The sequence below is a fragment of the Arvicanthis niloticus genome, chromosome 1 (assembly GCF_011762505.2).
Source record: "Arvicanthis niloticus isolate mArvNil1 chromosome 1, mArvNil1.pat.X, whole genome shotgun sequence".
NCBI lineage: Eukaryota > Metazoa > Chordata > Mammalia > Rodentia > Muridae > Arvicanthis > Arvicanthis niloticus.
This window is the reverse complement of record NC_047658.1, coordinates 73,994,973-74,022,130: the sequence shown is the minus strand read 5'-3', so window position 1 is coordinate 74,022,130 and position 27,158 is coordinate 73,994,973. Positions and strand designations below refer to the sequence as shown.

Genomic DNA, 27,158 nt, shown 5'->3' with positions numbered 1-27,158 from the left:
GCCAAAGTCCCTTCAAGTATGGGTTGCATATCTATGTTAACCTGAAATTCTACCCTGTCCCAAAATATCCCAGAACATCACAAAAAGAGTATAAGAGCTGGAGGATAGGGAAGAGTGTGATGAAATGTCTTCTGGACATGATACAGCTGCTGCATATGACCTTATAGCAGCTATGGTTGTATGCACAGGACTTGCCCAAGATCAAGCCATTAAAAAATTCCAACAAGGATATGGGAGGAGCTGCTGAAGTCCTACCTCTAGCTGAAGTGCTATTGTCAATTCATGATTGTTTGGGAACAGAGTCACTTTTCTTTGGGGGTGAAGCCATTGTCCACATCCTAGACTATGACTCCTTTACAATATGGGCAGCATTAATTGAACCCAGTGGGTTAAATTTGAAAAAAAAAAAAAGAAAATGAAATTGGAAAGGAGACATGTTGGAGGGCAAGGGTAAAGGATGAATATGATTAAGGTACATTGTACATATGCTTAAAATGTTCAAAGAATAAACAAAAATATGATTAAAAGAATAAATCTACATAACCAAGAAAAGCAGGCATACTATGTTAAGTATGCAGAATTCCAAATGTTTTAAAGTTCAATAAGATTCAAACATTTTCATGGTGTTTTTGAGTTCATAGAATCAAATTAATTTTTTGTTGTTTTTTAAAACATTTTGTGGGGAGGAATATTGAAGCTCAAAAAGTTTTTTCTAGGTTTTTTTTGTCCTTTCTTTCTTTCTTTCTTTCTTTCTTTCTTTCTTTCTTTCTTTCTTTCTTTCTTTCTTTTTCTTATATTTTTTGAGAGCCAGGAGCTCATTGTGTAGCTGGTCTGGAACACACTCATCTTGTGTAGCTTAAGATGGGACTAGATGTGTTCCAGCTTCACAGGAACATGGATTTCAGAGTCACACCTGCCTTCAAAGACTTCTATTGTAGTTTTCAGGTCAAACTTCCAGAAAAGGTCAGACTTGAGGTTAAATGAATATACATTTTATGACATTTAGTTTATCTTTTGCCACTGTATTCCTGGTTTAGATAATATTCCATGCCATTTTTATCACTATAACTTTGGCTCTGACATGTGTGGGAAGATACCATTCAAGGTAGTTAGTGGGCACCAGCTTTTTCCAACCCTCTTTTCTCCCTCTAGGAATTTTATGCTGTCATGGGCTTAAAGGGGGGGGGTGCTGTTGTACCTCCCATCAGTTGGACTAGAGACAAGATTTTGGAATCTTTATGTAATACCTTTGGATGATGTGTACTAACTTATGAATGATGGAGAGTCATGTAATGGGTTGGCTTTTATGGCGATAGTGAGGGGAAGTGAGCAATTTGTTTTCCCAGAATTTATTGTTCACTTGCTGTCTTGTGGAAATTTGACAGAATGTGTTTCTAATGTTACATCATTATTTTCTTATTGGACTGTTATGGAAGATCTTGGAACTAAATTTCAGTGCATTTTAGGGTTAAGCATTCTTAGTACTCTCTCCCGTATCTGTTTTGTCCTGACTCCATAAATAACAGGGTTTAGGGCAGGAGGAACCACCACATACAGGTTGGCAAGAAGTATGTGGATGTAGTGAGGGATATTGTGGCCAAAGCGGTGTGTCATGAATGAGAAGAGAGCTGGTAGGTAAAAGGCCAACATGACACTGACATGGGAGCCACATGTGCTAAGTGCCTTAAACCGAGCATCCCAGGACGGAAGGTGGAAGACTGCTTGGAGAATCCGGATGTAGGAAAATCCAATCACAGATAGATCAATGTATCCCACCGAGAAAGCAACCAATCCATAAATAACATTGACCCTGATATTGGCACATGCTAACTTTGCCAAACCCATGTGTTCACAGTAGGTATGTGGGACAATCCGGACACCACAGAAAGGCAACCTCAAGATCAGAAATATAAATGGAGTCACAAACACCAAAGTCCTGACTATGATGATTACACCCAGAATAGCTATCACCTTGTTTGTGAGAATCATGCTATATCTCAGTGGGTTACATATAGCAATATAGCGATCTATGGCCATAACTGTCAGTACCACAGATTCCAGGCCGGTGCACATATGGATGGTGTACATCTGAGTGACGCAGGCTCCAAACTCAATCTCCCTGAGATTGAACCAGAAAATTCCCAGCATCTTGGGGATGGTGGCTGTTGATAAGCCCAAATCAGTGCATGCCAACATGGCCAAGAAGTAGAACATAGGTTGGTGGAGGCTGTGTTCTGTTTGGATCACAAATAAGATGATGATGTTTCCCAAGACAGCTATTAGATACACTGCGAAGAAGGGAAAGCCGATCCACATGTGCAAATCTTCCAGCCCTGGGATCCCTATTAGGAGGAAGGAGGAAGGGTGGAACTGTGTCTTGTTGCAATGAAGCATGTTGGTGTGAACTGATTACAGATGTATTTCTTGCAGTTTACTGGCTTCCATTGAGAGACCCTAGCTTCTTTCATAGTGTGTTGTGTAATTCTTTCAGAAGCAGAAAATCCATTCTTTAATCCCATAAAACAGCACATGACACCTGCAGAGGGAATAGGAAATACTTTAACTTTGAAAAATTTGCCTCATACTTATAGAAAACCATTTGGAAAACTTTCAAATTTGCAACAAACATGTACTTCTGTCTTTTATCTCTTCAGTCTCTAAGGAAGGACTTATATACATTAATTTAGCAACTATTTACTGATAATTACACTAGCTAATCAGAATATAATGTATATGACCAATATGGAGTCTCTCCTTCTCTCCCTCCACCCCCAATATATGTGTAGGTTTGTGTGTGTACGTATGTGTATACATGTACAGTGTACAACATATACCACATAACTGGACTGGAATTAGGAGATGATGACTTAACAAGTTGTTGAGGGGAATGATACATTTCATGCAAAGCAGAAGATAAATTTTATGTGAGAGTGGAGTAAAGAGGGTGTAGGTGAGATAGACAATGGTTTGGAATTAGACTATGGAATAAAATTAGGAATTTAGAAACAACTGGAGACTAATACATAATTTCATAAAACAATGCCCCCTCTTAGAAATGTAAAATCCTGCCTTAATATTACAATCATTGCACAAACAGCACTACTCACAAATTTATTTCAGAACTTTTATGATTCATGGTCTTTGAAAGATGGAGCAATATGATGAGAAGTTACCGGCTTCCTTTGTGTTAGTGCTATATCTAGTTTTTTCAGAGGTAGCATGTGGTGATATTTAATTATGGGCTAGCTGACTCCCAAAACTGAATTCATCAATTGCCTTGTTTTCTGGTCTGAGTCATCACTTGTAACATGATTAGGTAATGTGTGTGAGAAAATCATCCTGTTACTTAACTGTTAACTACAGAGCGTGAATTTTATGCTAGACTCTGGGTCATAGGTAGTAGCCACACATTGACCAGACTTGTTAGGTCCAGACAATGATGTCGCTACAGCAGTGCAGTGGTTGTGTTGTCTTGATGTTGCTTTGAGTACAATGTATTCTAATTTGGTGGCTATAATATAGTCTTTAAAAGCTGCTTTAGAAATATGGTGATATATCTCATTTAGATTGACATGTGCCTATATTATATCCCATTTTCCTTTTAGTATGGAATTATTTCCAAATATATGTTATAATTATCTATTTCGTGATTTGTTCACATCAAACTCAGTCTCAGTAGCATTCACACTCACTGACCCTTCATTAGATTTCTCTTTGTACTCATCCCTAGCCTTTACCTCAGTACATAATAGGCCAAAGAGTTCTTTTAATTTTACTTTTCACTAAAAAGAATAATACTTCACATTGGTTTTTTTAAAGAAAAAGATGTCTAGGTGGCATTTAAGGAAATTCCTTCGTGTTTATAAGTATTATTTAAATATCAAAACAGATCTGAGATTGGCATCTCTGTCCCCATTTATAAAGGTGGTAAATGAAGATCAGGTAAGACTGTCTACCTATCTATCCACATACATAAATTTATATTATAAATACTGTATATATGTTATATATCAGTCAATAGTTGTAACGATTTTTAAAATATATAAACTAGGGGTAACAATACTGATTCCATGATTGGGGTAACACACAGGGATGTTCTGAAAGCTAGAACTTATATATTTGTGGTGTGCTTACTCAGTCCTAAATGTAATTTTAGTAACTCTAATAATCACCATCATCATCCTCATCACCATCATCATCATCCTCATCATTGAGATAAGGAAGAGGAGAGATATTTCCTAAAAGTATCTCTTTTTATCCACTCTCCATTTTCTGCTTTTCAATTTTTATTATTTCTTATGTAATGCTTTTTAAATCTCTATTAATATATAGTACATTTCCAGTTTCTAAGATATGAAAATATTGAATGAATTTTTCTTCATTTAAATTATTTTGCCAACCACAGCATGTGGAATCTGTTTTTTAAATGCTGGATATATTTCATATTTTAATGTATATCTTAATGTGTATTTTCCTTATTTTTATAGGTTTCTGATTTACATTTTATTGTTAATGACATTTACTGACCAATATTGTTAATCTGAACTGTTACAGAATTGTTTGACTTGGAGTTTTATTTTCATGTTTCCATCAGTCTACAACTTCTAGAAAGACCAGTGCCAATGTACTACTTGCTTTCAATGGTGGAACACAATTGTCTAAATTCTGCTATGTTTAAAACACAGGGGCTATATGTTATGATAATATTGGTTGTATTAATGAGAAAGCTACAGAAAGAATTTTATTGACAGAAAAATCAAAGAACAGAGCTAACTCATTTACCATGTGTCTAAAGTTGGTGAGATAAACAATGTCATGGGATTAGTGGGCTGGTATGTACACAAACTTCAACACTTAGGAAGCTTAAGCAGGAGGATCATGAGTCTGAGGATGCCATGTGCTACAGTTAGATACTGTTCAATTAGCGAAGACAGCCTAGATCTCACATCAGACATATAACTAAAGAAGGTCACATGTCCAGGTCATATAACAAAAATGCAAACATTATGAAAAGTTATGACAGTATTTCTCCTCATAAACCTGTCAGTCTTAAAGAAATGGTTTCCAATGATAATTACCTGTATGACTATCAATGCATATAGTTTGAAGCAGCAATGATACACATCATCAAAATTCAGGACATTTGAAGAAGACGCAAACAAACATCTCAATGAACATAAAAATAAAAACAATAAATATTTGATGTACAGGAAAACAAAAATAAATATTGAATGAAATAATGAAGACAATTTGGGATTTGAAAACTAAATTCAGTACATGGAAATGTTTAAGAGAATTCAAGTTGAAATGGAAATGGGACTGAAAAAATTGATAAATCAATTAGAAAATTCAGAGGAATGATTTTAAATAGATTGGATCAAAGAGAAGGCAGAGTATCAGAACTTGAAGGTAACATAGAAAAATTGAATTGCTACAGGAAAAAATATAAAAAATTTCAAAAACACACAAAAGAAACATGCAGGAACTTTTGTACACTGTGAAAAGACCAAAGCTTTGTATCATAGATATAGATGAAGAAGAATCCTAGGTTCATGATGTAGACCAGTTATTCAATAGGATTATAGAAGTAAATGTCTATATATTAAGGAAAGACAAATCTATACAGATACAAGAAACACACAAAACCACAAATAGATAAGCCCAAAGAAACTTCTCATCGCATATGATACTTAAAGTACCAAGTATACAGAACAAAGAAAGAGTATTGAAAGCAGAAAAATACACACACACACACACACACACACACACACACACACACACACACCCCACATCACAAAAAGAGAAAACCTACCAGAATAATGGCTGATTTCTTAATGAAAAAATTTAAAAAGCCAGCAGACCCTAGTATAAAGTACTTCAAATTCTAAGAGATCACTGATATCAACCTAATTTTACACACCCAGCAAAACTAACAAGTTGAGGGAGAAAGAAAAACTTTCCATGATATAAGCAGTCTACTTAAAAACCAAAACCAAATGAACAAACCAAAACAACAACAACAACTAAATGAAAAAATAAAAAAAATGTACATCTGCAAAAAATAAGTAAAATAAGTAAAAGTCTTTAAATTTACTTTTATATTGATGTGATTTCTTGTGCTTTTCAATCCCAATTTTCCTCGGTATGTAAATTTTAATTTAATGATTATTCTTTTTAAACTTCAGACTGTACTTATTATATGAATTGTATTTTCTGAAATACTATATCTAGAGAATTGTAAAGTTTTGTTAAAGTTTTAAAGTAATTTGATACGTCTTAAAGTAAGCTTGAATTTGCCACTAACATTACTTATCTCCCTATTTTGGCCGTCAAATTGCTTTCTTCTGCCATCATGACTAATTGGTTATTTGGCCTCACCTCAAAAGACAAATGGAAATGTATAAGAAGGAAAAGACACCATCTATGCCAGCTGATCTCTTTTCATGAATATTTCTTTTTTATGTATCCAACATACTATTCTTTGTTCATGTACTCCTGATTGTACACACACTCCTGCATATATTGAAACTGTTTTATTTTCTTGTCACTGTGGGTACTGGTGTCTGATTTTCAGTGATGAATCCCAATTATTGTCAGATTGACCCTCCACCCCTGCTGTTCACCTTGATATCTATCAACAGAGTCTACGGTCACTGGCTGACTCTCTGGAGCTCATTAGTGTTTGGAGACCCTTCTATCAGCATTACTGGAACTTACCCACCTTTGACCAATATCTGAGAAGTCATTTGTGAGGAATTGGATGCCATAGATTGCAATCTGTATGGGTCCAAGTTCTCAATAACCAGAGTCAGGGAGTTAAAAGAAGACCTCTAATTATCAGGGGAGAGCCTTCTCCTGATGAAGACCTAGGCACAGAACAGAAAATTCCCACATCTCTGAGGGCAGATCTTTTTTCTATTTCTGGGTCAATGATCTGTACAGTTATCCGTACATCACCAGGGAGCACTCTTCCCTGAACATGTCCCAGGAGGCTAGCTGCTCAGAGGGATGATGGCTTCACAATAATACTACAAATCTCACTATGGTGCTAGGCAATGATGTCACTTTTGACAGAGAAACAATAAAGGCAGGAAAGGAACATGGTAGGAAAACCCCAGCATTTTCACTAAGTCATCTCTGAAACTTATAAAATTAAAGAGAGAAAGATGATTCTTATTTATTTCCAAATCTGGATATAGACAGACACAGACAGACACAAACACAGACACAGACACACAGACACACACATACACACACACACACACACACACACACAGATACATACATACTTAGACACACACATATAAAACTGCATGTATTTTGTGAGCATTTGGTGCCCTTAATTCTACATATTAATTAAAAAACTAAATATAGTAGACATTTTATGCCAAGATAAAGTATAGTTTAAGAACATGACATGATTTTTAATTATAATTTTATCATATTAGCTCTTTGAAAATATCACACATGTATGTAGTATATTCTGTTGACACTGATCCTCTACCCTCTTTTATCTTCCTTCCACCCCTGTGAAACCCCTCTTCCTCCATACAAGTCTTTTTTTCACATTCATGTCTTTTGTTTCGTTTTGTGACCCACTGAGCTCTAACCAAGCTGTCTGTGTAACTCTGGGATCACTGGAGCCTGGTGGGTACACAACTCACGACAATGTCTGTACTTTCCCTTCAGTAGTCAATAGTTCATCAGGGAGTGGTAAGGACCCATACACCTCTCCCCAGTCACTGACTAATGACAAGCCCAGTGTAGACAACTTCAGTTGCTGTGAGATCCTAACTGCGTGGCCATACCTTGTCCTTTGCATTCTTTCTGTCCCTTTTATGTCATTCCCTGAATGGTTCCACCCTCACAGAGCAGTGCTGGCCTCATCAAAAAAAATACAGAGTGAATTTACAGCAAGGCAGAAAAAAACAGAAAAACAAAAACAAAAACAAAAAACAAACCACAAAACAAAACAAAATACCTTTCAAGACTTTGCTTTCTAAAAGGTATTTAAAAGAACATTTCATTCGTATTTTTATTTAAATTTTATATTCTGTACATATTGCTAGAGGTCAACTGTTTTTAATGGCCAACAGTAACCAAATCAACCTTCAGAATGTTCTCTGTTCCTTTTCTGACATGACTGTGTTCATTGTAATCTCAAAAGAAAAAAAAGTCTTGCTAAAACAAACAAGCAAGCAAACAAACAAGGCAGTGGTGGCAACTTTAATCCCAGCACTCTGGAGGCAGAGGCAGACAGGATCTGTGAGTTCGAGGCCAGCCTGGTCTACATAGTGTGTTCCAGGACAGCCAGGGCTACAATAAAGAAACCTTGTCTTGAAAAACAAAAAACTAAACAAAAACAACCAACCAACCAGAAACAAAAACAAAAACAAACAAACAAAAACAAAAGGAAAGGAAAAGAGCAGCAAAATCTTACTGCAAGCCTTCCAGTACGTTTCTGTGCATTTCTGGGTTGTACCTAGCTATGTTATAATTATTCTGTATGAGATAGCCAAAAATGCCAAAATGAGAAGGGGTTCTTTTCTTCTTGTCTATGAAGTAACTATTTATTTATTTATTTACTTACTTACTTATTTATTCATGTATTTATTCATGGCCTGCTTGATGTATATATGAAACAAAGCACAACAGAAAAGTATAGTTTCGTTTTGCTTGCCCTGTTCTAACAAAAAAAGTTGTTTAGCAAATAACAAATTGCCATTATTATTAATTTTTAAGCATCCAGTTTCTGTAATTAATACTTTGGAGTCAGGCAATTTAAATCCACTTCCAGTAATTCAAAGCCAAAGGCCCTTCTCATATTTTTGGGTCTTATCATTTTTCTTATAGATTTTCGTGAGTGATAAAAATGACAATATACAGTCCACATGGCTTTTCTCAGAATGCAGTGAGCTCATACATTAATGCATAAATATGTAAACTAAATTACTAAAGAGAGCACATTGAAAAGCTCGCTAGTTTATTTTATCAAGATACATATTCTTTTGACCACTAGATGTCAGCAATATGCATTTGCCAAGCCAATGATCTACCTGCGCTCATGTTAGAGGTTCAACAGTACAGTAACTTGATTCTTGATGAATATAAGATAAATAAACAAATCTTGTGTGCCATTTGAACTGTATGGATACTTAATGGTCAAATCAACTATATTTTTGCAGAAACAGAAAAAGATCCCCAAGCTATTACCCTACCTCTAATATTTCAATATATTTCAGATATGTATTTATTTGTGTAGCTTCAAGGTTGAGAATATCTGTTCAGAGATCCTTGATAACTTTTAGAATAAAAAGTATAGGGCAGAGGGTTGGCAAGTTTTTAAACCTGGTGGACACAGTTTAGCAACAAACTATCAAATTATAGAGAGAAGGCATTTGGTTTTACAGTTTTAATTAGAGTATGCTAATTGTGTCCACAGGAGTAGGTTTTATTTCATAAATGCATATGACACATTTGTAATATTTATACCTCCATTATCCTTGTATAGTCCCTGATGTCTTATCTCCCTTTGCCCCTTATAATCATCCTCTATCTTCATGATGACCACCCCCATATTTTACATGTGAGAAATACTTAATACTTGTTTGTCTTCCAGCGCCTCCCATTCCACCTAATGGGAGGCAATTTTTTCTGATAAAGATACTCTGTCTGAGCTATCTTTCTCTTGTTACATGAAAATGAAGCTAAAGATGGGTCTATTTGGTACATTTTTTTGGACATAGGTTTGTGCTTATTTTGCCCCCCAGTCATTTTATTTGTAAGATTAAGGTGATAGATCAGGTTTTGATGCTTTTTTTATTTTTCCACTGGCAATTCGTAGCAAATAATTTCTAGTTGCACAAGGCAGGGGCTGTAAAACTCAAGTGAAATTTATGCACACAAACCAGGAAATTCTGCAGGTTGCACACTGGGCAAGAATGGACTACAGCTGGTGTATTCAGAACAAAAGTTGCCTAGGTTCCCAAAGATGAATAGATGATACCTTTTACTATCTTCTTGGTTTCTTATAATGATATTTCCTACTCATCTAATGATTTGACTAATTTTGTATTGACATGTAGACCTAGACAACATTTCTGAACAGAAGACATTCATGGTTTATCTGCTGATTTTGAAGCCAGAATTTTCTAGCCAGTCATGAACTTTATCTCAGTGGCAATTTAAACAAACCTCATTCTTCATCCATATTGGGAATTTGTGGTATGAGCAAATATTCAAAATGTACAGCATTAAAAAATTTTACAGAGAGATTTTTAAGCTTTTGTCATAGAATTGAGCTTATTTTCTCATTTCTATTTTTTGAAGTAGAATGTAGATGCAAATGATGCATAGAATCAGATTGAATTTAGACAGAAGACACTTAGAATTACTCACACCTGCTTGCATTAAACTGGAAAAGAACATCACACTTCCTTCACGTTTGTGTGGTAGTTTGTCAGATCCCCTAAGACCAAGTTCATTGGAGAAAGAATAAAGAGGAGAAGTATGGGGAGGAGGAGTGAGGACACAGAAGGAGCAAGAGTGACTGGAAGGATAAGATGCAGAGAACTTAATCAAAGTGAATCCATGATTTAGAGGTGAAGGGAAAGTCTGGGATTATTGTAAAGGATAGAATCTTGCGAGGCACTAGATGTACTGATTCAAGTACCACTACCTACTAAGCCAAGAGCTAAGCCTTGCACTTATAAAACATTGTTAGGTCACAATGTCCTTCAATATTTAAACTTACCTAAAGAGAAGATGTGTGGAGAAATAAAGAGGTATCCCTCTTTTACTGCAAGTGATTCTATTAAGGACATTGCCACCTTCAACATTATCTCCATGACTTTCGAAACTTTGTCCAGACAGGTGGAGGGAGGTGGGGAGACTGGGCAGAAATATATATATATATATATATATATATATATATATATATATATATTTAGCTATTAATACTAATGCATTTGGATCAAAGTGCTAGGCATGGAAACCACACCTAAAATTATGAAGAATTTCAAGAGAACTCTGATTATTATACCTTGAGCCATGTGTGGATAAATTTACCCAAACTCTACATAGAATTATTCTTTTTGTACAACTATTTTTATAATTTTCTCTCGGATCTGTTTAGTCCTGACTCCATAAATGACAGGGTTCAGAGCAGGTGGGACAACTACATATAGATTAGCTAAAAGAATGTGAATGTAGTGGGGAATGTTTTGGCCAAAGCGGTGAGTCATGAAAGAAAACAAGGCTGGTGTGTAAAAACACAGCATTATACAGACATGGGAACCGCAGGTGTTGAGAGCCTTCAATCGGGCATCTTGAGAAGGAATTCAGAAAACAGCTCGAAGGATAAGCACATAGGAAGAGGCAATCAGAATCATGTCCACAAGGATATGGGAAATCACCACGAGTCCATAGATGATGTTGATCTTGATGGATGCACAAGCTAAACGGGCCAGACCCATGTGTTCACAGTATGTGTGAGGCATGATGTGGTGCCCACAGAAGGGTAGTCTCAGAATGAGAAACACAAATGGAGTCACAAGAATTAAATTTCTTCCAATCACAACCGAGAGGAGAAGGCTGATGGTTTTATTGGTGAGGATCGTGGTGTACTGGAGAGGTTTGCAGATGGCAACAAAGCGGTCATAAGCCATGACCACTAGCAAAACAGTTTCCATGCCTGTAAACACGTGAATAAAGAACATCTGAGCAAGGCAGCCCCCGAAACTGATCTCCTGGAGATTGAACCAGAAGATGCCCAACATTTTGGGGATGGTAGATGTGGATAGACACAGATCAATCATCGACAATGTGGCTAGAAAGTAGAACATGGGCTGGTGGAGGCTGTGTTCAGTCTTGATCACAAAGAGAATGGTGATGTTTCCCACAAGGGAAGTCAGGTACACAAGAGAGAATGGGAAAGCAATCCATATATGAAAAACTTCCAGTCCTAGAATCCCTACCAGGATAAAGAAAGTGGGATGGAACTGGGTGCTATTGATAGAAGGCATTCTCCTCGCAGATGTCTGGGAATTCTTGTGAAGAGAGACTATCCCTTCATTAAGCTCTTCCATTATCAAGGTCCTGGGAGATGGAAAAGCATCCGTCCGTGTGCTGAATAAAATAGCATAAATATGAAGATAAGATAGTTTCTTCAAAAGTTATCTAGCAATTTGCTCAACACCCATCTTACTTATGAGACCTACTGTAATCAATATTGCTCATTGTTTTTCTAACTCATGAGATCACTGAAAAAAAAAAACCTGGAGTATTCATTCTTATGTTATATATTCACATTTTTTGGTGTTCTATTTTATTAATAACTTTGAGTACTGCCACCTATGTCCAGTGTTCCTCAAAGTTTGGTCTACTATTTAAAAAACCCATAAATTCTATGAGATGCATTATACTTTCACCAGTGTTTTGATTTGTTATAAATCTAGTGGTTTGTTCATTAGTTCAGTATACTCAGCTTGACATAATAAAGCTCAATGAGATGTTCTGCCCCAGAATTTTCCTTATCCTAACTCTGTTGCTCTGAGAAGCCTGTTGTTCTACAACAACATTGCTAGTTTTTTAGTGCTTTTTCATCTTATGGAGCTGAATTATTTTCAAAACTATTGCTAGCCTCCTAGTTCTTTGACAGTACCCACATACCTCTCTTAGAGTTTTGATTGCTATGAAAATACACCATGACTAAAAGCAACTTGGGGAGGAAGGTTTTATTCCAGTTTACAAATCTCAAGTCATACCCTACTACTGAAAGAGGTCAGAGCAGGAACTCAAGGCAGGGATCTGGAGGCGTGAACTGAAGTAAAGGTCTTAGGAGAGTGTTGTTTACTAGCTAGCTCCTCATGGCTTGCCCTGCCTGCATTCTTTTACAACCCAGGCCACCTGCCTGGGGGCGATACCACCTACAGTGAGCTGGGTCTTACCAAATTGACCATTAATTAACACAATACACCACAGATTTGCCTACAGGCCAATCCTATAAAGGCAATTTCTCTACATAAATTTGAAAAAGAACAAAGGATGGTTTAAGGAAAGGTTTGGAGGGAAGAAGGGGAAGAGGGAATGATTTAATTATATTTATTATAATCTCAAAAGCAAAAGAAATAATTTCCTTTTTATAGATACATCTAGATTTGTGTCAAATTAACAAACAAACAAACAAAACAATAACAACAACAAACCAACCACTCTGTATATCTTCAAAAAATGCCTTTCTCTTATCAGATGAATCATGGGTATTTGTCTTATAATATATAGGGTAAATACTGTATACACATAATATTTATAACCTAAAATTGTATCTAGCTTTAAGTATAAAAAGATTAAATATCTAAAAGATATTTAGACACCAAAGTTAAATTTTTGTTAGGTTATCTTTTTTTATCCTTTAACAATAACAATCAAACAAACCAAAAATCCCTTGACAAAACAGCAAAATCCTTTAATTTTTTTTGTGCTCTTAGGAAATTACATAACTCTAATAACTAACATGACCTAACTTTTTTATCTTGTAGTGGCAGAAGATCTGCTACTGGGACATAGAACAAGAGAATTTTAATTTTATATTCCTAATACCCAAATATAAAATTTTGGTCCTATCTGTGCACATGCATGTGTGTGTGTGTGTGTGTGTGAGAGAGAGAGAGAGAGAGAGAGAGAGAGAGAGAGAGAGAGAGAGCAAGAGAGAGAGAGAGAGAGAGCAAGAGAGAGAGAGAGCAAGAGAGAGAGAGAGAGAGAGAGAGAGAGAGAGAGAGAGAGAGAGAGAGCGAGCTATGGACTGAGAAAGACAGAGAGACACACACAGAGAAAGACAGAGACTTGACAGACTGAGACACAGACAATGACAGAAACATAGATACCCAGACACACACACACACACACACACACACACACTACTGGGAGGTGGGAGACAGACAGATGTATACAGACAGAAAGACAATGGAGTATATTGTTTTGCATACCAGATTTTATCTAGCTAGTTGGGTAGCTATCACACCAAGGAAATGTCCTGGTAGAAGTGTTATTAACAATGTTCTGTTCTGTATGTGAAGAAACAGAGCTATAGTAGACCCCACAGAAGCTTGAAAGAAAGTTGATCATGTAGAAGGACGAGGTCGACGTTTGCTAGTGTTGAAGGGAAGACGGCAGTCTAAGAAATTGGAAGCTCTTTATAGAATTTGGCTAACTTATAGTTAATACCATCTTCAGGGTGGTTGTTTACAACATGACACTTTACCAGCAAAGGTGAGGTCCCAGTAGAATGAGAGAGGGAGCTACTCTTGCACAGTGTCATTTACAGCCACCAGGACATTTACTTCTTAAAAAACTTAGCCAGAATACTTGTTCTTGTTTTTCTGCTGGAGCTGTGTGATACCAGCAGTGTCTGATACATCCAGCTAACAAGCTGGTCATTTTCAGAGACCATCTTGGTTTAAATGGGCTCACTGACAAACATCTCAGTCCCACAGCACACTGTAAAACTTGAGTTGACAATAGTTAGGGCACTTTTCCTTATAGCATCAACAAATAGTGTGGTCACTGATAATGTGATTTCTTTTTACAGTATTGTTAGTATTGTTTCTTCCTTTCTGGCCCTTGTAGAACATGAAGTGGACTATTTTTAGGCTTGAAACTACTTCGACTTAAAGTGGCTAAAATTCTTGTTGTGCCATTTACTTGCTGAGGAACTTTGACTAATCTCTTTACTTTATAAATCATTTCTAGCCGGGTGATGGTGGCGCATGCCTTTAATCCCAGCACTTGGGAGGCAGAGGCAGGCGGATTTCTGAGTTCGAGGCCAGCCTGGTCTACAGAGTGAATTCCAGGACAGCCAGGGCTACACAGAGAAACCCTGTCTTGAAAAACTAAAATAAATAAATAAATAAATAAATAAATAAATAAATAAATCATTTCCTTTTTCTATAAAATTGGGGAATATCCAACTAAAATCCAACTAATATCTTTATTTTCAGAATGGACAAGACTAATGGATCTGAGGGAAGCAGGTCAGAAGGTATCTAAAAAGTCACAAGTGTTTCCTAATGTTTTATTTTAATCCAAGATTCCAAGAAAAGACCATTGTTTAAAATGAGGTCGTTGTTGTCCAGAAGTGGGTTGTTACAGAAGAATGAAGGCTGCTACCAGGTTAGACATTTACACTTCTCTAGATATCCATTTATACCAACATAATCCAGCATTGCTCACATTTGTAGAGAACCAGGCTCTCTTCTCATTCTTACTCTTCCCTCTTCAGCTTTCCTCAGCTTCATGGGATCAAAAAATTTGAATGGTCTGGGAAGGAAGGTCAATTTAGGTCATTTCAAGACTGAAGCATGAAGAAGGCTGGAGAAACAGGCAGGTTTTGGCTGCTCTTAGGGATATTACATCAAATTTTAGATATGGTTCCCCAAAGTAGTGGGAAGTAGGTGGTGAAAGTAGCTTGAATGAGCTTTAAATGAGAAGGAATATGAGAGAGACAGGAGCAGACAATAGTGAAGATGAAATTACTGATGAAATTGTATCTGGATACTGACATCAGTCATAGCTTTATCCTGACCCAAACATATCAGTGATCTGCAAATTTTTATCTGCCACAGAAGCACAGCAAACCTCACAGATGGCTTTGCTCCCCGGTTGGTTTTCTAGCCTTCATAATTTTAATTTTGCTGAAGTATGTGTGTACCTGTGTTTTTATAAACTATATAGGAATGGGATAGTATCCAGGAGAGATCAAGAGAGGGGAGAAGGAAGAAGTAAGGAAAGGATAGAGAGGGAGGAAGGAAAAAGAAAGGCACAGAAACACATGTACAAAGTCTACATGAATACCATAGTCCTTACCTTATCTACACCAATCCCACTGAGCTGCGTTTTGCTGTGTACAAGATAATGGTTAAAAATTTGGAGGCTTCTGCATATTTGACTTCTCTTCCTCTTCTTTGCTATCTCTTCTGTATCCTGCTTGGATTCTGATGTCTCTAATATTTCATTTCACAGTCTTCACATGGAGCAGAGTAGCATTGTGGTCTAGGTTCTTAAAGATAGCCCTTTCAAGCCTCTGTGTTTCCAGGGTCACTAGTCCTATGAAGAGAAACTTTATAGTGACTCTAGATATGTCCCAGCATCCCTGAACACAGTTTTCAGAACCCTCTGTGTATAAACCTGTGCCCAAGGGTCTAACCTTCTATTCTGCTCAATGGCATAGTGGAGAAACACTCTACCATATATAATCCCTTCACTCAGAGGAGACGTGGTGTGAACGGCTAGAAAGGGAAATACACCAAGGGAAGATGGTAATGAGTGGGTCTCCCAAGGGTAAAAAAAGACATTAAATTTATACTAGAGAATTCTCCAAAGTATGACTTTCTTCATCAACTCTTCCATTTTGTTTTATTAAAAAGTGTAAGTGCTAGCTTAGTTTGGGCATGGCCACAGCTAAGAGTTTAAAAACACAAAGAAAGAGTAGACTCTTAAAATACATTCACCTCTGTGACTGTGTGCAGAATTACAGATAAATCCACCAACATCCTTCAACCCTGTGAGAATCCTCATTCCAGCCTGTACCTAGCATCCAAGAGATGGGGTCGATAGGAAAATCTATGTTTACTCTTTTGTTAGGTTGAGGCAAAAATTCAATTTCTCCTAAGAAAACTTATCCTAATGTCTTCCCCTTGTGGGGCACTGATTGAATCTCCCACATGTCCCTTCCTGAGTAGTGAAGTGAGCTTGATGGTCTTCTAAGGATATGCTATATGCTGTGACTTCCTGGATATAGGAACAAATTTTCTAGGAGGTAATGGAATATATCAGCTTTCATTTTCTAAGTTCAGAGTATTTTGAGTTATCATAGAGAAAATAATGTTCCTGATATAAAAGAGATTAGGGGATTGTTCTGTTCATCTTTCTCTTTTGATAGACAAGATGAATAGTTTCTAGTCTCAAGTCCTTTCCTTACAGAGTCCAGGTTTGATAGTTTTATCTACACATAATATTCCCACATTGAGTCTAACTCTATCCAGTCTCTGCTTAATATTTTTCCTATGACTTCCCTTTCTTTATTGTACAATGTAAACTTCACATGGTAAATCACAATGTTACTGTTATCAATTGCTCTTATTCAATAACCGATAATCCTTTAGACAGTTTGCTATAACTTGTGAGTTTTACACTTTATATCACTGTCTTTTGGAACCAAAAGTCTTGCATATAAAATCATCACCAGTCATTTCCATGTTCCTTCAATTCTTCCCCAGGGACAGTCCTCCATGATAGTCCTCTGTGCTTTTTGTATTTTCATACAACTGTCACAGCATGCATACACACTCTCCTTCGCTTTGGTTTAGGGTTGTCTACCATTATCATTCTTTTTGTGTGCTAATATTAATGTAATATTTCACTTAATGCTACTCTTCTGTTCACCTACCACAGTGTCTTGGGTGGAAAAATTAGTTAGTTACAGCTGGGTTATATAAGTTGCAGAATAAAATGCCAGTTCTGAGAATAGCCCAATACTCTAGAATCTTAAATCTCCTATTCTGATCTCATTGCGAATAATATTACAGGGTATTCTGGCAGTTTATCATGAACAGCATTATTATCTACATTTTAAACCACTATGGATGTTTTGTTCATTTCCCTTTTGAGATAGAAACCCAGATGTTCTTTAAAGACACCATTTCTGTAAAGACTTTAGGGATTGGGTGTATATTTTCACTGTAACACCTTAACCCAAAAGCCTAAAGGAGAAAGGATTCTAGTTCAAACCCAGTTACATGTCTCATGGTATTCACCCTCATCCTGAAATGTCTAAAATATACCTTGCTGCTTGTGATATAGTATGGCCAATGACTCTAAGTTCTTGAAGATGTGGAGTTTGCATCAATTTTACTTTGTAAATATTTACCAATGTATCTTTTTAATGTTTCTTTTCTTGAAAATATGCTGGATTGTTTATTTCTGTTATGACTTCTGTTTCACCTGGAGAATTACCCACGATAGTCATATTTTCAGTTTCGAAGGACTGAGTATATAATAAGCATAAAAAAGGAGTAAGATAGAGTACATACCACGCATGTCCTTTTGGGTCTGAGTGTTTACTCCGGATGGTATTTTCTAGTTCCATCCATTTGCCTGCAAAATTCATAATGTCCTCATTTTTAAAAAATTATCTTTAATCTTTTTTTTTTACAGTCCAGTCATTATCCCCCTTCTGGTATGCGCACTGTCAGTTCCTCATCCCATTCCTCCTCTTTTGTCTCCAAGATAATGTTCTCACCTCATTCTGACAGGCCTCCCTACTCTCTGGGGCCTCAACTCTCTTGAGGGTTAGGTGCATCTTCTCTCACTAAGGCCAGATCAGGCAGTCCTTTGCTGTGTATGTGTCAGGGGCCTCATATCAGCTATGTACACTGCTTTGTTGATGATTCAGTGTCTGAGAGATTTCAGGGGTCCAGGTTAGTTGAGACTACTGGTCTTCCTATGGGGTTATCTTCCTCCTCAACTTCTTCCATTTTTTCCCCTAATTCAACCCCAGGGGTCCCCTGACTTCAGTCCAATGTTTGGGTGTAAGCATCTGTATTTGTCTCAGTCAGCTGCTTGTTGGACCTCTCAGAGGACAGCCATGCTAGGCTCTTGTCTGTAAGCATACCATAGCATCAGTAACAGTGTCAGGCTTTGAAGCCTTCCCTTGAGCTAGATCCTAAGTAGAGCCCGTCACTGGACCTCCTTTCCCCCAGTTTCTTCTCCATTTTTGTCCCTGCAGTTGTTTTAGACAGGAACAATTATAGGTCAGAGTTTTTGACTGTGGAGTGGCAACCCCATCCTTCTATTTGATGCCCTGTCTTTCCAAGGGAGGTGGACTCTACAAGTTTCCTCTCCTCACTGTTGGGCATTTCATCTAAGACTCTCAAGACACATCCCTTTGTGTCTTGAGAGTCTCTCTCCTCCCAGGTCTCTGGTGCATTCTAGGGGGTCCCCCACCTCCTACCTCCCAAGGTTGCCTGTTTCCATTCTTTCTGCTGGCCCTCAGGGCTTCATTCCTGTTTTCCACCCAATACCTGATCATGTTCTTTTCCCCTCCTTGTTCCCTCTGTAAATCAATCTGGAAGTTCCTTAGAAAATTAGAAATAGATCTACCTGAAGAACAAGTACATCATGAGTTTTTCAAGCCAATGGATTGACGTAGAAAATATCATCCTGAGTGATGTAAATCAGACCCAAAGTCAATGCATGGTATATACTCACTAATAAGTGGATATTAGCTAAAAATGTACAGAATGCCCAGGATACTATCCACAGAACTCAAGAAGGTTAACAAGATTAAGGGCCCAAGTGAGGATGCTCAATCCCACTGGGGAAGGAGAAGGTGTCTTCATTTTTAATAGCTGAATAGTATTCCACTGTGTAAATGAACCATGTTTTCTGTATCCATTCTTTGGTTGAGGGACATCTGGGTTGTTTTCAGCTACTGGATATTACAAATAAGGTTTCTATGAACATGGTAGACTATTCATCCTTGTGGTATGGTGGGGCATCTTTGGGGTATATGCCTAAGAGTGGTGTAGCTGGGTCTTCAGGTAGAACTAGTTCCAATTTTCTGAGGAACAGCCAGATTGATTTCCACACTGACTGTACCAGTTTGCAAGTGGATATTAGCCAAAAAGTACAGAATACGTAGGGAACAACCCACAGACTGTAAGAAGTATAACAAGTAGAAAGGCGCGAGTGAGGATGTTTCAATTCCACTTAGAAGAGGGAAGGAAATAATCATAGGAGGCAGAGAGAGGAAGTGATCTGGGTGGGAGAGGAAAATGGGAGGGGGAAAAGGGAAACAGGATCAGGTATGGGGGAGGTTCAGGAGAGAAGCCCACCATAGGGGATGGGGTGGGAGGGGAGATCCTTTAGAAAGTACCAAAGACCTGGGAGGTGAGAGACTCTAAGGACTCAATTGGGGTGACATTAGCTCAAATGCCCAAAACTGGTGAGAGGGAACTCAAAAAATCTACCTCTAGTAGATAGACAGGGCTTCAAGTAGAGGGACAGGGTTACTAACCCACAGTCAAAATTTCTGACCCAGAACTATTCCTGTCTAAAAGAACTACAGGACAAACATGGAGAAGACACTGAAGGAAAGGCAGTCCAATGACCAGCCCAACTTGGAATCCAACTTATGAGAGGGCACCAAGTCCTGACACTATTACTGATGCTATGATGTACTTCCAGGAGCCTGGCATGGCTGTCCCCTGGGAGGCCCAACCAGCAACTGACTGAGACAGATGCAGATACTTACACCCAACCATTGAACTGAAGTTGGGGATCCCTATTGTTAAACTAGGAGAAGGATTGAAGAAGCTGAAGGGGAGAGCAATCCCATAGAAAGACTAGCACTCTCAACTTACCCAGACCTGGGGGAGCTCCCAGAGACTGAACCACCAACTAGGAGCATACATGGTCAGTCTGAGGCCCCTGGCACAAATATAGCAGAGGCTGCCATGTCAGGCCTTAGTGGAAGAAGATGAGCCTAATCCTCAAGAGACTTGAGGCCCCAGGGAAGGAAAAGGCCTGGTGGGGGGGAGCACCTTCTCCGAGGCAAGAGGTAGGAGGAATGAGATGAGGAACTGTGGAAGGGGTGGACAGAGGAGGGGGAAATAATGGGAATGCAAATAAATAAAATAATAAAAATTAAAACAAAGAATGTCAAAATCACATTAATTATTAAAATATTTATGAAAAAAGAATAAGACAGAAAGCAGCAGATAAAGAGTAGAGCATCATACCAGACACTTGTACCACCCAGTACAAACCAGTACAAACTGACTAGGGTGGCTGTGGTAATGAAACATTTAACTGATGAAGAGGGTCCAGGGAAGAAGGTCTTCTGGACGATGCTTCCAATCAGCTGTTTGTACCACAGACTCTCTAAGATTAATATGCTGTGTACGAACAGGGGGCAAACTCTGCCTCTGGAGCCAGCTTCTCAGTGAGAGCATAAACAGCACATGATCATTAACCACTACAATGTATATCATAATTTCCCATATACATGGGTAAGATTTATAATATGTTTTTGGAATTACACTCCAAATGTATTTTGCATTGTGTTGCGTTGCTTAGCTTTTGTGACATAACCAACTTCTGTGCAGTTTGAGGCTTAAAATATTGGTTTTCTCTTACCTCAAACTTCTTTCATAGAATGAAGAATTATTTCAGTCTGGGTTACTTTGTTTTATTTTCATAAGCCTTTCTTTTGAGATGAAGTACAGTTTACCTGAATGGTTAAAGGTAGTCTCACTCACAGTACCTCATGATTCAAAACTGTGAACTAATTTTCATTCTTTTCTTTATAGCCTCTGATCCTTCAGCAAGCCAACAGGACTCACTCATGGTGGTCCCAGGTTTTCAAGTGCTACAGTAATAAGTCTTAATTGTCTCTCTAAGCCTCTACTTGTGTCACACCAGTTTCATAAGAAGTCATATTCCTAGTCTAACTCAGAAGGTTGGAAAATAACTTCATTTATTTTTTTATTAATTTTTAAAGAATTTTATAGAATGAATTATTATTGTGTTCAACTGCCCCACGTGAACACCCAGATCATCCCCTGTCTTTCTACCCAATGAACTCGTGTCTTTATAATTGTAAACTCAAGTTCAATTTGTGATGTCCATTTGCTCTAGGATGTGTGGGAATCCACTGGAATCAACCTGATAGGGGTCACACCCTGAAATAAAACTGATCCTCCCTGTTCCAGAGGTTAATATTCTCCAACACCTTCTTTGTTAAATATGAGACTTCGTACCCACTTTCCCTTGCCACTTGAAAACCAGAGACTGTCAGCCGACTTGCTGTAGGATAAGAGACTCTAAAGATAAAATGAAAGTCAGTTTTGAATAATGAGATACTGTGGGTGAGACTGTCTTTAATCACCCAACTAAACTGCTTTATGTCAAAGGAAAGGCTCATGAAACATTGCCTGGCTTGGTCTTGTTCAGTCTTGTGCATGCTAGCACAGCTGCTCTGAGTTTATATGTGCAACTTCTCTGTTGTGTCTTGAAAACATTTTTACCTAAACACATGAAAAACCAATGCTTCAGGGGCAAATTTCGCTTTGTTTTCTGCGCATGAATGATATAAATTGTTTTTCATTTCATCCTGCATCACCTATCTAAAAGTCTACATATTCTCTTTTTGCAATTTTATGTCATAAACTATATTTTTCTTGCAAATATTTCCTTTCTGTACTTGTTTCTTTTTAAATTAAGCTGCCTGCTTATGTACGAGTTTTCCACATTTTAATTAATGAAACCATTTGTAAAGGTATGAATTTGCATAAGTATAGCAGCACGAATCCCAGAGTGTCGTTCTTCAAGTTTACCTCATCTATTACTGTTGTGATGTGGATGCAATATGTATCTGAACTCTTGACCCCTAACTGGTGACACTGTTTGGAAAGGCTGTAAAAGCATCAGAAGGCAGAGTCTTGCTGGAGGAAGTATGCCATACAGTGCAGGCCTTGAATTTTATACTCAAAGCCTATTTCTGTTTGCTCTCTGACTCCTGACTACTGAGACAATGTGACCAGCCAGCTTCCAGCTCCTGTCTCCATGACTTTTCCTCCATAATGGATATATTTTTTTCTGGAAATACAAACCCAATCTTCTTCCTTTTAAAGTGATTTAGTCAGGTATTTTGTTGCAGTAATGTGTAAAGTAACTAATATGATATACATATTTCTAATTTGATAAGAACAAATGGACATGGCAAGGAAATACACACAATGAGTTAGAGAAATAAGTTGGCAGGGATTGTAAAAATAATGCATATTTAGGAGATTATTTTCCATACATGCTCATGTGAGCATCTTAAACTCAGTGAGTTACACACACACACACACACACACACACACACACACACACACACACACAGACACACGTACATGCACAGGCATAAATGTGCACATGAACAGTTCCCACACAAAGAACTTGAAATTGGAGGGGGGATTTCTTGAGATGAGTAAAGTTTTCAGTAGAAGAGGGAGGTGTCATGAAAGAGGGTTATGGAAATGAGAATGAATAAAACTTATCACATACATATATAAAACTCATTTTAGATTGTTGTGAGTTTCCTTGTGATAATGTATACTTGAATGTTGTATTTCTAACTTATTCTTCATTTCAATGTATTTTTAAAGGAGATCAGAAGAAAATCCCACCCCAAAAATAAAATCTTGAAGTTGAATTTTAGAGAGAGTTTTGTCTCAGATATTTAGCCATCAAGTAGACGTATCGATGGTTTCAGGGTAAAGAACATTGGAGCGGATAATATATGTACAATCAAGTTGATGACTATGCAACCTTTGGGGCTTGTTCATTATCGTGTTCATCACTTCTTTCATGTTTATTCTTATCCCTGAAGTTTTCTGCATTAATAACATACTTTGAAAATATTTCTATGTTAAGTTAGTGGAAATCATTAGGAGTGTTATACAACGCTGTTAGGTGAAAACTATGGTAACTTCCAAAATCAAATTTGACTTTATCTTTGCTTGAACAATATTTTACTTAAGATCTTTATAGCAACTTGTCATTCTGCATTTTTGAATTCCACTTGTAAAAATCAGGAATATATAGCTTATCTACTTTGGCTGTTTTTATATTTATTTTTTCAAACTGCAAGACTTTATGATTTTTCCATAAAATTATTTCTGCTCTTGTCTCTTTTACTTTTCAAGTTCATGACCACATTTTAATATAAGTTTTACACATTTCTCTGGTGAAAGTCATCGAGTTCAACACTCGGAGCACAAACATGCATTCTTGCTCTCTGTCTTGTGACTGCCCAGTCCCCTCATTATTTACATGACCTTTCCTAAATCAACTTCTATCATGACTTTAAGTCTTGTATTTAACAACTCTATGAAAGAAATATTATCACCTACAAGAGACCTAGAAGTTGACAGCTCTAATAGTAAATTCTTTCAGCAAATTAAATCACTCTTCCTTAAAACTTGCTGTTGGATGACATATTCTGCAAAGTTTCAATAGAGGATATAACATACCTTTAACAGCCACCACCACCACCACCAAAGACGGTGTGTGTGTGCGCATTATATACTTTATAAATATACACATAATAGATATAGATATTATGTATATATAAACATATTATAATATTATAATATGTAATATTATAATATGTACATTACACATACATATATGTGTGTGTATGTATGTATCTGAAGCATACCAGTCACTAGTGAAGCTGAGGCATTAGGTTTCAGGCTAGTAGTTGGCTTGGGCTACACAGTGAGACTCTGATGCTTAATATTAGTAAAATTAACTAATTTATTTTATTACTTTATTTTATTTTATTATTATACTTAAATTTTATTACACATTCAAGTTCTGTTAGAACTTATACTCCCATTCATTAAACAAATTATCTCTCATTAATTTTTTTCACGGCAATATTGTTTTATTTTTTAACACACATGAGAAGAGCTGATGTGTTTGAGATGAAACTAGGAGAGGGCGAGTGTGCATCTTCAGGAATCACACTGGAAAGTGTTCAGGCTGGGTTTGTCCATGATATAGCACATTTTGTAAATGTTTTGAAAGTCTGAAGAATAGAAATTTTTGGTGTGGTTAGAAGGTCTGCTGTACATTTGTAAATTAAATCTTCCTTGTAGTTAAGCTTCTTATATACTCTGTTATTTATTCTTTGTTTATTTGTTTTATTGACAGCTATAATAACCTATTAAATCTCTAGTTTTATGTGTCTGACAGTTTCTATAGTGAATATTATTCACCAGAGTAATTAACTGAGTCATTTGGTGATTAGATATTCCTCCTGGTTATAATTTTTCTGTCCTATCTTCTTATCCACCACTATTTATTGTATATACTTAGCTGGCTTCATATTCATCTGATATCACCACTGCTGGTTCTGCCTTGTTTTGCCTCTCCCCAGGACATATTTGCCTGTTTTGTGACTTCTCTTTGCTGGTTTGATAAGACCCCCTTTTGTGCAGTATTCTTTCCATGTGGTCTGAGAGGCTGTCTCTTACACAAGCCTGAACTCTAAGCCTGTTTGTAGAATGGAAATAATCTGTCTCAGTTCTTATGCTAACTTTACATTTTCATCATTGGTGACCACACAGGAGGCAGAGATGTAAGTTCCTGCTGTTGGATCCTCTTGTACTTGGCAAGAGTGAAGATCTAGACATCTTTTGTTGTTTATTCCTCAGAATATAGTGTTGTTTTCTGATCCACTGTTACATTATTTTTATTTGTGATTGAACTTTTAAATTTCATGTCATTTGTATTTGTGAAACTTCCTGTATCATAAATATTAAAATCACTGTAAGATAGGCATCAGCTGTGATCAACCTTCTTAAACAAAAAGACTCTTCACCCTCTGCTGGATCTGTTTGGTCCTGATTCCATAAATGACTGGGTTGAGGGCAGGAGGGATGACTACATAGAGATTAGCCAGGAGGATATGGATATACTGAGGGATGTTGTGACCAAAGCGATGAGTAAGGAAGGAGAAAAGAGCTGGGCCAAAGAAGGCTAAGATGACACAGATATGGGAGCTACAGGTGTTAAGAGCCTTCAGGCGAGCATCTTGAGAAGGGAGATGGAAGACGGCATATAAGATCCTAGAATAGGAAACTATAATAAGAAACACATCCAGAAACAAAATGGAAATATTACCAAGACCAAAGTAGACATTGGCTCTGATGCTGGCACAGGCTAGTCGCGCCATACCCATGTGCTCACAGTAGGTATGTGGTATGATTCTATGTCCACAGTAAGGCAGCCTCAGGAGGAGAAAAATGATGGGGACAATCATACATAGGCTTCTTATAACCACCAGCACAGCAATCACAACGATGATTCTGTTGGTGAGGATTGTGCTGTACCTGAGAGGGTTGCAAATAGCCACATAGCGATCAAAGCCCATGGCGAGGAGTACGATGCTTTCCATGACTGTGAAAAAATGGATAAAAAAGACTTGAGCAACACAGCATGCAAAGCACAGCTCCTGGAGGCTGAACCAGAAGATGCCCAGCATCTTGGGGATGGTAGCAGTAGAAAGACTTAGATCAATCACAGACAACATAGCCAGAAAGTAGAACATGGGTTGGTGAAGGGTCCTGTCAGTCCATATAACAAACAGAATGATGAGGTTTCCAACAAGAGCGATCAGATACACAACACAGAAGGGAAAACCCAGCCAGAACTGTGTGGCTTCCAGCCCTGGGATCCCCAGCAACAGGAAAGAGAGAGGGTGGGCCTCAGTGACATTGCTGAGGGCATCATTCTGTTGCAAGTTGATGGTGGGCATGGTTAAAGACAGTTGCCGGTTTCTATGGGGTAATTCATCCAGGGTTAATTGAGATCTATAAAAATTTAAAGAATCTTCAAACAAAGTGTTGATATTAAAAATACATTTTTCCAACACCTTTGACTCTTTCCCTTTTCTTCAGCTATGAGTAAATAATCCTAGTAACATTGTTCACATACACTAAAAGTGTGAGAAGCTGAGATGTCAGATGTGAGCTATGCCACTCCTAAAATTAGTGTTCAGAGTAAGGAAGAATGTGAACCCTACCCTTATTAAGAGTTATATATGAGGAGGAGATAACAAAACTGATAAGTATTGTCATAACAATAGATATCAAACTGAAAAACATCGCATCTATCATTATTAACTATGTTGTGTCATGTAATTATAATTTGCTGACAAGAATTCTCCTGCATCTGGTTTCATGGAGAAGTGTTTTAGTAAGTTAAACCACTTCCCACTATTTCATATACCAATAAAACAGAAAGTTTTATTAAATTTAATAAAACAGAGTGATTAGTGCTCCAAAAGTGAATAAATTAAAGAGTAGAAAAACACAGAGTTGCCAAATTGAGAGTCTACAAGCAGACTCACATATCTCATTGGATCTGGGTATTTAAAAGCAAAGTAGTCTTGGATATGAATTTAAGCATCTTCCTCTTGCGAGTCTTCTTTACAGGAACCTACTGTCTTTTAATTTGAAATACATACCATCAAATCATGGAGCTAAAGGGCAGAGTTTTAGGTCACAGATCTCATGTCTACTTTCACTCCTGACATCTTCATTCTCAAT

At 37.3% G+C, this 27,158-nt stretch overlaps 3 protein-coding genes across 3 annotated transcripts; all 3 read right to left on the bottom strand.

Annotated features, from left to right (window-relative positions):
- Positions 1–773: 773 nt before the first annotated feature.
- LOC117720795 (olfactory receptor 52E5-like) lies at positions 774–6,814 on the bottom strand. Its single transcript, XM_034519460.2, has 2 exons — positions 6,722–6,814; positions 774–2,536 (listed from the first exon to the last, which is right to left on the bottom strand). The coding sequence occupies exon 2, from the start codon at positions 2,392–2,394 to the stop codon at positions 1,453–1,455; it is 942 nt and encodes a 313-aa protein (XP_034375351.1). The 5' UTR covers positions 2,395–2,536; positions 6,722–6,814; the 3' UTR covers positions 774–1,452.
- A 4,162-nt stretch (positions 6,815–10,976) lies between these two features.
- On the bottom strand, positions 10,977–12,119 carry LOC117720571 (olfactory receptor 52E4-like). Its single transcript, XM_034519112.2, is given in 1 exon segment — positions 10,977–12,119. A coding segment is annotated over 1 exon segment (1,002 nt). The 5' UTR covers positions 12,087–12,119; the 3' UTR covers positions 10,977–11,084.
- A 12,334-nt stretch (positions 12,120–24,453) lies between these two features.
- LOC117720215 (olfactory receptor 52E8-like) lies at positions 24,454–26,365 on the bottom strand. The gene has a single exon (XM_034518698.2). It carries the CDS (start codon positions 26,363–26,365, stop codon positions 25,409–25,411), a length of 957 nt encoding a protein of 318 aa, XP_034374589.1. The 3' UTR covers positions 24,454–25,408.
- Between the last annotated feature and the right edge of the window lie 793 nt (positions 26,366–27,158).

What these genes read in the sequence shown, in the direction of transcription:
- LOC117720795 (XM_034519460.2), bottom strand. Translation starts at nt 2,394, where the DNA reads ATGCTTCATTGCAACAAGACACAGTTCCACCCTTCCTCCTTCCTCCTA.
- LOC117720215 (XM_034518698.2), bottom strand. Translation starts at nt 26,365, where the DNA reads ATGCCCACCATCAACTTGCAACAGAATGATGCCCTCAGCAATGTCACT.